This window comes from Polistes dominula, unplaced genomic scaffold (genome assembly GCF_049000335.1).
Source record: "Polistes dominula isolate Pdom_NZ unplaced genomic scaffold, Pdom_raw_medaka contig_82, whole genome shotgun sequence".
Lineage (NCBI taxonomy): Eukaryota > Metazoa > Arthropoda > Insecta > Hymenoptera > Vespidae > Polistes > Polistes dominula.
This window is the reverse complement of record NW_028301046.1, coordinates 6601994-6614006: the sequence shown is the minus strand read 5'-3', so window position 1 is coordinate 6614006 and position 12013 is coordinate 6601994. Positions and strand designations below refer to the sequence as shown.

Here is a 12013-nt window from a genome sequence, read left to right as displayed (position 1 = left end):
AACCATCAAGTTATATCTCGAAGCAAGTGTAAAAAAAAACACTATAAGAAACGTACAATTATGTGCTTTATATGCGTTATTAGACTCGATATTCAACGAGGTCATTAATTCAATGTTACAAGGTTTCAATTTCTTCGTTTTTGTAATTAGAATTAAATTTAACCGATCGATATTTGAGATGATAGTTTGTTAATAATAATATCATTTCAAACATATATTTTTATTCATTTTGTCCTTTTAAAAATATTGATTGTTCACGAGATAAATCAACTTTTATCTATAATTATTCACAATCCACATATCAATACTTATTTTCAAATAGCTTCATTGTTTTATGAAAAAAAAAAGAATTTTCAACTAAAAATGTGTTTATCGAAAAACAATTAACGTTCGTTAAAAACTAGTAAATTTCGCATACGATTTGTGGATAACTAATTTCAATGATTCTTTTTTCCTTCAAAACGTGCAAAATTCAACTTTTATGTTCGTGCAATGTATAAAATAATTGACTCAAGGATTGACATTGTACCTGTATAATTTATTGCTCGAGTTCGACCTTCGTCATAACGCGCGCAACTGGTCATTATCGCGTCTTATGTTAGTAAAAAAGAAAAAAAAACAGTTGGTCGAGTAGAGTCCTTAGCTATCGAAAGGGAGGACCATTACCGGTACGAAATTACGATCGAATCTAATTCTTAATAAGCCGTTAACGAATACACACTCTCACGAAGCTACTTAATCATCATAACTTGCTAGCGATCTTATTACGTAGTCGTATACCTTTTCTTTAAATCTTCCTTTTTAAACGTCATAATGTCTTAAAAAGACCAAACTAATCGAACTAATAGATCTATCGATCACAATTTTTAACAACTTAAACACATTATACGTTGGATTGTTCACATAATCAAGACTTAGAATAGAAAAAGAACGTTCGATGAATTCTAAGATGAAGGAAGAAAGAACTAAGTGAGAAAATTATTAAAAATCCTAAACCGAAAAAGAAAAAACATAAAAAAAATAAATCACATCTTTTTCATCATAACTCGAATCATTAACTGATAGCAGAAAGTAAAAGATTTTCTTTCCCTAATTATAAGTTAAGATAAAAAAAAAAGAAAAAAGAAAGAATAATAAAAGGAAGGAAAATAATTATATTTAAATGAGCGATATATAAGAGAGATGAGCGTACGAAGGAAAACTTTTAGCGAATACATTAGGAATCGTCGTCGTCAACTGATATATGTAGTCATGAACGTTTTCAACTTTTTAACCGTAGAGTCGTTTTCACAGCTTCTGACACGGCAGATTATTTTCTTGTCTCGTTTTGCCGCAGCGAGCACACGAGCACGAGCGTTTTCTCATAGATGCTTATAGAAAAAAACCGATCGAAAGTTCTCACCATTGCAACATTTTAAAGGTTTCCTTCAACAGTTTTGCCATATTTTTTTTATTCCTTCGGTATACTCTAACAATGTATATTATAACAAATGACACCTTTCGATAGGACAAAATGAAACCATGAAGCAGGTAAAGACTACACTAAAATACACTCTAGCAGTTATCGGAAATAAAGAAATAAAAAAAAAAGGGGAAAAAGAGAGAGAAAAGGGAGAAAGAGAGAAAGAGACAGAGATAGCGTATAATTAAATTCCAATTAAATCTTACGAGGTGTTTCTTATAGATTCCTTCCAACATAGTAACCTGTCGCGCGCGAGTCAAATAGAAAAAAAAAGGAAAAGAAAAAAAAAGAAAAAACCAAGAAGCAAGTAATTTACCGAACGACGAAGATTGCGTATGGCACGAAACGAAGAGTCATCGAGACTCTTTATTTCTCTCTTTCTCTCTCACTGTCTATCTACGAATACATTTCTCCCGTATAAAGACGTTCGATAGACGTTAACTGCAATTACGAAATAATTGCCATTTTCGTGACTACTCTCGTCCCGTCTTATAACAAACTTGGAATTGCTGGACGATTAAACCATCAAACATTGCCAAGTTCATCGACATTTGTAAGAGGAATATAATGAACAATTAATATTGGTATATAATGTGTGTATGTGTGTGTGTGTATATATGTATGAACAAAAATGTTGAAATATAATTATTATTTAAATACCATTGAAAAATGTTTATTTTTTGTTTTGTTTTACTCATTAATTTTATCTAATTTTTTTTTATGTTAAAAGATTTAATCTCATTTTTATCCCAACATCATTTATTATTATATGAAATAATTATGATCCGTTTAATTAACGATTATAATAACTCAATAATTTAGAAAATGAGACAAATCCATTTGAATGTAACAAAACTTGAATTTTTTTCAGCCAACATTGATAAATATTTACGTTATGTAACGATACTATGGAATAAAAAAATGTATATATTAAAAATTAGACTTGTAATATACAAAAAAACAGTTCATATTTTTTTTAAATAATAAAACGAATGTATATAAAATACATCAGAAATATTCTATAAATCAATGACCTGTTAATAACTAATCGAATAAAAAAATTGTTCAATCTTTTACCATACTAATTCTAATGAATACCTACTTTTTTTCTCCTCCACATTTTACTCGCGTATCCTATATTATTATTATTATTATCAAAATATAATCAAGTTCTTGGATAATTCTTGACTCAATTATATCATCGTTAAGAGGATAAAAATCGCAATTGATCCAAAAAAATATTTCGGAAGACTTTCTCCTTTCCATCTTTTTATATCTTACAAATATATACATCAGGAAAAACTATATATCGATACGTTATGACTCGGATTATATGCTTCTTAAAGATGAGAACAACTAGATGATTCTTAAAAGATGTACGATAAACATTACTCCGATTAAGTCATTAACAACGAATCTCTTACATACTTTATTATTATATATTAATAATAGACATATATATACGAGTATATAGTATAGCAAGTAATTAAAAAGTATACTATATATATGATATATACATATATAGTATATATGTATATATATATATATATATTATTTACGAAAGAATAAATAAAACGACATTAATTATTTTATGTTATTCATTCGAATGTGATGACCGAGCGCGAATGATCAATTCTTTTTTTCTTCTTTCAATCTCTTGATGCGATGCAAATATGTTACATGCAAAACATTGCACGTGTCAAACAGTAGTTTTTACCAATGACGTAAATACATTATAGTATCAACATCTAAGAATAATAATAACAATACAAATGCATATGTGTTTCTTTCTCTCAAACATAAAAAAACAAAGAAAGGAGATACAAGTGTTTTTCTTTTTTGCCTCTTTTTTTTTGCTTACAATTAGTATCTTTTTCTAATAGGAAATTTACAAATGTATTACTCGTCGTGTGCGATATTGAAAAATTGTTACAACCTTTATATAATACTGTCCGGCTCGTAATACTTTTTTATTTCTTCCAATTATAAATACGTGTTATTTAACGAGTCTCATTTGAAATGCAATGTATGCAACAAATGGAAACAAAACATTGTATTGTACTTATATTAGATAGATTATTTAAATTTATAACTGTAAAATTAAAAAAAATTTTCCTACCGGTTAATAAAAAAAAATGTTTAATTATTAGTCATTCTATTTGTATCAATGAATTGAATGTACATGTTTAATTGAAACGAAAAGATATATAATCTTGATTTAAAAAAAAATGTAAAAATGTAATATATTCTTCTGTAATTAAATTTTAAATTAATATTGAATGATTTTATATTAATACGATTATCTCGCCAACGATTTAAGAACTCTGTTTACTAAAAGTAAGAATTTCATGTGTAAATATTCTTCGATGTCCGCTCTGCTTTGATTTCAAACATCGAAGAAGTCAGGAGTGGGAAAGGTCGATGGAATGTGATTGAATGTAAACAAGCAAAAGGATATCATCGATTTGTATGTTTTCGTGTTATCTCTCTCCCTCTCTCTCTCTTTATATATTTCTATATATTTCTAATTTTATTCTATTCCAATAAGCATTTTACAATTTTAAGTAAACTAGTGTATCTTGGCTAATTGTAAGAGCTATCGTTGAAAGTAATTCTTGTATGTAAATAACAGGCTTAACTTCACTTTCTCCTTGTCTTTTCGAATTTTCCACGAAAATGAAATAAAAAGCAGAAAAGAATATATAAAATAAAAGAAATAAAGAAAGAAAAGAAAATAAAAGAAAAAGAGAAAAGAAATATTTGAACAAAACCCCAACGACGTGTATGGATATATATCTTTTTACAATTGAGTAAATAATTATGTCAATTTAGCGCTGTTTAATTCTGACCTCGCATAAGAGATACAATTAAATACGCTTCTAAACGTGTTTATAAAGTATCTACTAATAATATACATATTATGATAATGTACATAGGTGATTCGATGTGATTGCCTGGAATTATTATCTACATTGTATCGAATAATTAAAATAGATTATAGATTATGAATAAATCGTCCTTGAAAGATTTGAAAAGATTGATCAATAGATATAGACATTAATATCGTTCGATAAGAAAAATAAATTAATTACTTAAGTTGAATTAAAATAATCTTACCTTGTTCTGGACGTAATCGAGAGCTAGCATGCAGTCGGAATATCCACTCTCCGTTTTGATCGTGGTAGCACCTTGTCCAGGTCCACTCGAGCAGAATCCTGAACCGACGACTCCGACGGGCCCACCAAGGCCCGCCGCTGCCGCGGCCGCGACGCTGTCCCTGTACCAAGGATACATTTCGTTTTTTTTTTCTATTTTACTGTTTTATCTTATTTTATAAAGATAAGTTTCTATAAGAAATTTGCTTTCTTCTTTTTTTTCTTCTTTTTCCTCTTCCTTTTTTATCTTCCCAATAAACTTTTTCCACGAACAACCACACTTCTGTATCGAAGTCACTCACTTCGATTTAGCGCGCGTTCATCTCTCCGAGATGAGAATAAGCGACATTAACAATAATTATAATTATAACAATAATAATAATTATTATTATTATTACTATAAAAAAAAGAAAAAGATTAACAATGAAAATAAAAGTAACTAAAAAAATTTCTGAAAAATATCGCGAGTAGCTCGCGAAATTCTTGATACGTCACTGCGATCAACTTCTACCGGTTTTAGGACGCGCGCGCGAATTAACAATACGTGTAATATATCGAATTTATGGATAATTTTACACGTTCTAAAACACGTTAATAAGTATAATTCGATTTTTCGCGAAATATACTTTTGTATTTAATTTCCATACGTTTATTATAAAGTTGTATGTAATTATTAAACACAGCACAGTGTCGAAAACGTCGGCGCGACCGGCGCAACACAACGGCGACGACGAAGACGAAGACGAGAAATTGTGTTCCTTATTACGAGAACGCGTTATTGGTACTTCTCGGAGAAGTAGAATAATAATAATCTTTACTCTCGTCGTTCTCGTCGTTCATTCTCCCCCTTTCTCTTCTCTCGATATGTTCGATGAAACTCTCCCGGCGACGACAACGACAACGACAACGACAACGACAACGACAACGACAACGACAACGACGACGATGAACATACACACATCCGCTAGTTAGTTAAACTGTCTTGTTTGGTGGTACGATCGCAACTCTCGAGAATTAGAGATCCGAAAGGAAGGAAGAGAGAGCGAGAAGAAAAGAGAGAAAGAGAGAGGAACACTTGTAAAATGTAAACACGTGCTTTGGTTTAGCCTTTCCGCGTGTCCCCTTTGTTTACGCTCACGCACCGACGCAAGGTGACTTTTTACTTTTGGATGATACGGTGTAGTAAATGTTATTTTTAATTTTCCTTCTCTCTCATCCTTCTCTGGATATCACCGTTCTCCTCCAACCGTCTCTCCTTCTTTCGTTTTATTTTCTTCCGATTCTTCTTCCTCTTCTTCTTTTTCTTCGTCTTCTTCTTCCTCGTCCTCTTTTTCTTCTTCTTGGTCTTTCTGATCCACTTCCTTTCACCTTACTTTCTCTCCTCGTCTTACTCCAGCCCGCTCTCTCTCCCCCTTTTGACTAGATTCTTCTTCGGAGGTAGCTGCTCACGCATTGGTTGAGAGACTAAATTGCCGTTGACCGAGCACCTTTGCTTTTCGCGCCACGATCTTTAACGAACGCGGAAGAATATTGCACCTCGGGGATTGCGAACAGACAGAGAAAGAGAAAGATAATGATATAGGAAAAGAAAAAGATAGAGATAAAGAGAGAAAGGATTGAAACGAAGATGGGAGGGAGAGAGAGAGAGAGACACCGGTAAAACCGAACCGTAATTTAGTTCTACATAATCTCTCGTCGAAGAAGCCTCGTCGATACTTTTCTCTTCTTCTTCCTTCTCCTCTCTCTATCTCTCTCTCCCCCTCTCGACTTTCGTAGTCCAGAGTATCGACGACGACGGCGACGAGGACAATAATACTCTCGCATTAATGCTCGTCGACCGGCGACGACGTCGAGGCACACCGTCGACGCGCCGCCGCCATTTTTCGCTCCAGGTTTTAAATCGAAACGCTATCTCCACAATTTCCTCTTCTTCCGCGCCAGCTGCTACCACCGGTGCTGCTACCACCAGCCCTTCTGATTCGCTTTCTTCTCACACCACCTCGATGATCTCGAATAAACTCTTTCTCGTCACTTGCAATTCAACTTTTAGTATTAAAAGGACACATGCAATTCCGCGAACACGTTACCGCCGTATTTCATACTAATATTAAATAATAATAATAATAATAATAATAATAATAATAATAATAATAATAATATTATTAATATTAATAATAATAATAGTAATAGTAATGTATTATACCGTTTCTCTTTCTCTTACTGTCGTTTTTTTCTTATTCTCTGTCAACCTTACACCCCACTCTCACTTTCGAACAACATACAAGTTCTCCTATTCTATTCGCTCTATTACTCTTTTCCCACTCTATTCTCTCCCACCCCGCTCGCTATCACTCTTTCCTTCCTTCTTTCTTTTCTTTCCGTCTCGCTCGCACAGTACGTCGAACTTGGTGGTGGAACACACAGAGAGCAATCGACTGCAATCTACAAGGACGATCGATCGATCGATGGATCAATCGAATACCGCGTAGTACCTTGTCAAACGTAACGAAATAGCGACGTTGTCGGAAAAGGATTAGAGAAGCGTGAATTTAAGAAACACGAGATTTGTCTCGTCGTGTACGAGCATGCCGCCGCACGGAACGAACGAACAAACGGACGAACACACGCACACACACCCTCTCTTCCTCCTTCACCACCACCTTCTCCTCCTCCCCCTTGTCCTCCCCCCTCGTCTTCCTCCTATTCACCTTCTTTTTACCCTTTCCTTCTTTCTCTTTTTTTTTCTTTCTTTCCGTCTCTCTGTTTGTTCTCCGCGTTTATTCGCGCCGTTTAAATGACAACGAACGTTTGGTGCCCTAAAACTGATGCGCACGGGTAAACGATGCAGCGAGCGCAATGAGCCGTTCTGACAAAAAACACGGGAGAGAACCAGCGAGACCCGGAAATCGTGAACCGTGGACCGCGAACGCGGTTTCAGCACTGACGCGGGAGTCACGATTCGAACGACCGTTCGGCCGTGCTCGGCCGCTTTCGTCGATTCTCGGCTCTACCCCTCGCGCCAGTGCACGCCACTCGCTGCCGCGACGCCGCTCAGTCGGATCGAGGAGTGGAGGAAATGCACGATCACCGCTATATAGTGGGAGGATGCGATTCCTCAAGTGGGGGGATCGACAGTCTCTTTCGCACTTTCCAATTTTCCCTTTCTCTCTCTCTCTCTCTTTCTCCCTCTCTCTCTCTTTCTCTCTCCTCCCTCTCCTCTCTCTTACCCTTTCGTTATTTTCTTCTTCTTTGTTTCTTCGTTTATTCCTCTCTTATGCCTCCACCTCTCTACTCTGATTTTTCTCTCTTTCTCTCACCTTCTCGCTATCTGCCTATCTCGTAACAGCTACCATGCTACGCACCTTTTCTTTTTTTCTTTCTCTTTCTCTATCTTTATTTCTCTGACTCTTTAGCATTGCTGTTACCATCGATAACGTTTTTTCTCAGAAACGAAATAACTATAATACAAACGGTTTTCCACTATCAACGATTGTGATATTCTTTTTATTCTAAAAAGATTCAATATCTTTTAAGATTTCTAGGAAAAAAGAAAATAAGAATTGCATCTGAATTCACAGTCACCATTATTTTATTTCGAGTAGAAAATGATCCATCGTAAGTGGAAGAGTCAAACTTCTCGATAACGCCTCGGCTATCAATGTCTGTTAAAAATAAATAAATGCATATGCTGCCCCAAGCCTCAGATAAGGGGGAGAGTTCGAGGGCGAGGCTAGCAACCTACCCTCGGTAAAAACAATAATCGCTCCTTTAGCTAACAAAATAGCCTCTTTAGGCTGTTTAGTTAAGGATAACAGGACGAAGTCCTTAGAAGAAGAAGAAGAAATGTATATACTTTTCTAAAACACGTAAGGACTCATAAAAAGAATTAAATTATGACCATTGATACAATTTTTTATAACAGAATTAAATTGTCAAAGTAATAGAAAAAAAAATGAATAAAAAAAATTATCTCGGTGTTGACCTCGGATGACCTAATTCCAGAGTATCTATCGTACTCTCTCTCTTCGGTGAACGACCAAGAAGAGAGATTGGGAGAGGTCGTGATCATCGGCATGCAAAAAGCAGCCCCTCTAAACGATCCTGCGTGAATTCCTAGGTCATTTCTTTCGTAGCCATCTCAAAGAGAAAGAAAGAGAGAGAAAGGGAAAGAAAAAATCAGACGGACCTATGTGGAAAAAGTAACCCCGAACCAGATGACGAGGGGATTGCCGAGAAGGAGATATCTTTGACGTCTAGGAAGTTAAAGTTTTCTTTTCTGTTTGCTTATATGAACGTTATATTTTATGACGAGTAGTTAAGATTGGCGTAACTAAATGAACGTTTGCCTTGTTGTCACGTCAATACGATACCTTTTTTTTACGTTTGACGTAAATATCTTTTTTTCGTAGCTAATTCCGGGAAACGTCTTTCGTTGATTCTCGATTAACTTCGACCTTGAACTTCATCCGTCGACCAAACAACTGAGAGAGAAAAGTAAGAAGCTAAGAAAAACTATAACTCTCTTTTACCGTGCTCTGGTTCGTGAACCAGAAAAGAGCCATAATCACAAATCTTGTAAGCAGGGTGCGGACGAAGGGGTCGATGCCTCGATGCTCGAGGGAATTTTATATATACTTACTGGATTGCTCAATTAAATGTCTCTAGTGAAAAAATACCTACCTAATAAGCTTTGGACAATTTACTACGTTTCATTTATTTTTAATTTGTACAATCACGCGATTATGAATGAAAGTATCGTTTAATATATTGTAATTCAAAAGAAAAAATATTTAATCATCCCCGACGTAAAGAAAAATCTCCTCTCTTCTAATAATCAGATGAATTATAAAATTAACTGAATTTTTTGATATTACTGTCTAACATATCTCTTTTCAAGAGAAGAAGAAGAAAAAGAAGAAGAAAAATAAAGAAATGTCGACCTTGAGTAAAGCGTTTATTCATAAAACAGTTACTATTCTTCCGGATATTTGCCTCAACCAAGTAAAGACCAACGAGTAAACCAAGCCGAGTATCATCCGCCATGTCGTCGACCCCCAACGGAGTGTTCCAAAAACAAGCTACAACCACAAAACTTATCGTAGTTCTTTCAGTGGAAATAGAAGAAGATCGTAGAAGAGCTGGCTGAAGGAAGTTGGTGGGAGATTGGTTTAAGTTAAAGGGGGTCTCTACTATTCGTGTCCCACCTTCGGAGCTACCTAACAAGTAGCTTGTAAGAAGAGCCGTTTCGCTTGGTGATTCGTGCTTGAAGAGCTTCTGGTGGTGCTGTTGGTGCTAGTGCTGGTGCTGTTACTGGTGCTGCTGCTGCCGCCGCTGTTCCGTCGCTGCCCCAAAGGAAAACTGCGACACGGTTTTTAGGCCAATGGGGGAGTCCCTTCAAGTTCAAGGCCATCCTCAGTAAACGAGAGAGAGAAAGAGCTTTTTTCTTTTCCCTTCTGGCTCCGGGATCGACAAGGAACGATTCTAAGAGCAACCGACGGCAGCTTCCCTCTCGTCTAGCGCTTTCCTGACGCCAGACCATTTTTTGGTCACCTGTTCTTCACCGTTCTATTTTCTATTCTCCGAACTTCATCAGCGGTAGCTTCAATCGTACCGATCGAAGAAGAAATTAATTTCGTTTGTTTATTCTTCTCTTTTTCTTTTTTTTTTATCTTACGTTATCCTTCTTCCTTCAATCGCGACGTTTCGTTATGAGTTCCATATGATTTTCAAAGCTCCAACCGATTCCTTGGATCCTTTCGAATGGTAAACGCTGCTAACCCCACGTTTATATTCCACGATCGCCATCGTCTTTCGCATTGGCGACCAATCGTGCAATTTCAGCCAGTGAAATTTGAAAAATCGCTTTACGAACTAATCGCGCAGCGAACCCGTTGGTCGATTCGGGCGGCCATGTTGCTTCGAATGGAGGAGGAGACGGAAGGAAGGAAGGACGAAGGAGCGGCCAGGAACGTTGCAAGAACTCGCGAAACCGAGCAAAAGGGTGGAGACGAAGATTAATGAGAAACGAATCCGGGAGTAGAGAGGAGAAGAAGAGGAATGAGAAAAGAAGACAGACAGACAGAAAGAGAGAGAGGGAGAGAGGGGGAGAAGACGAGTACTCGGGAGGAGAGAACGTCCAAAAGGATCCGCCATGTTGGAAGGGAAATAGACGAGCTGGACGAACCCGGCCGTTGTCCCGGGTCAGGGTCGATGCTACTCGCGCAACTTTTCCAAGCAAGAAAACTCGACTATTCGTCATGATGCTCCTTCCACTCTCTGCAGCCCCCTCTTGCCCTACCTCCTCACCCCACCCATCTCCTCGCAAAACCTTTTTTCTTAAGCGTATGCCCTGCCAACCCGAACGGATTCGATCATTATAACTCTGTGTTTGTGGTTTTTCTCATCCCGATGGTACGACATGATTTTTCGAGGTTACACGGATCAAAAGCAAAAAGAAATAATAGAAAAACGTTGACTATAGAAATTATTTGAATTTCCGTTTAGATATTACACCAGGATTTCAAATAGCTAATAAAATCAATTAAATTTTTGCAACCCCTTTAACGAGGCCGACACGAATTAACAAGATTTCGCGAATTTTCTGTTAAATCTGAACTATTTTCCTAGGGTTTTCCTTTCGGTATGAGGAATTCCAAGAGTTTTTTTTTGTAACAGATAGGAGGTAGAAGTGTACCGATAACACTGTGGTCAGCTCACAGCTCATGCATAATTAATGAAAGGGATATGCAGTTTCGATTGCCAGCAAAGTTGCAACGGGTTTGCTTTATACGGCACGTTTGGACTCCCCCACCCTCTAAGCACGAGACCCCACCCTCGGCCTAGGAAGGTTGGGGTGCTCATTTAGAAAATGAAATTGCACAGCCACTAGAGGGCGTGCACCATTTCCCAGGGAACATGCGCAACCAGTTACATCTCTTCCCTCTTACGGAGGTGCACCCTCTCTGGCCAGGACCTTCCCGTTACTTCGATCCCTTTTCTCCTTTCGAAACTCCCTCCGTTCCTCTCTATGAGTTGACACCAAAATGGATACCGTTTTTCTACTTGTATTTATTCGTTTTTTAAAAGTTACTTTCAATTTATTTTAACATATATGTGTTATACTCTTACTTTAAATAATTAAAGTAATCGATAAAATTTATTATTATTATTATTATTATTATTATTATTATTATTATTATTATAATTGTTATTCCAATCTTACGAAGAATAAATGAAAATGTTTTCTAATCAAAAATGGCGGCGAAACATGAGAATATTAGTGATTAAATATATGAGTATATTTTAAGTGAATGAATAGGTAGAGAATACAGAAAGGAAAGAGAAGGTTATCTACGGATTTTTAAGTTAAAATGCGAAGGGGGTTGCAGAAGAGATC

General features: G+C 36.3%; 1 protein-coding gene across 1 annotated transcript in view; it reads right to left on the bottom strand.

Annotated features, from left to right (window-relative positions):
- LOC107068165 (zinc finger protein rotund) overlaps positions 1-7562 on the bottom strand; it is a 177365-nt gene extending 169803 nt beyond the window's left edge. Inside the window, exon 1 of the mRNA XM_089175335.1 lies at positions 4580-7562. Within this exon, the coding sequence (XP_089031461.1) occupies positions 4580-4756 (177 nt within the window). The 5' untranslated portion in view covers positions 4757-7562. The remainder of the gene's footprint in view (positions 1-4579) is intronic.
- Positions 7563-12013: the final 4451 nt, after the last annotated feature.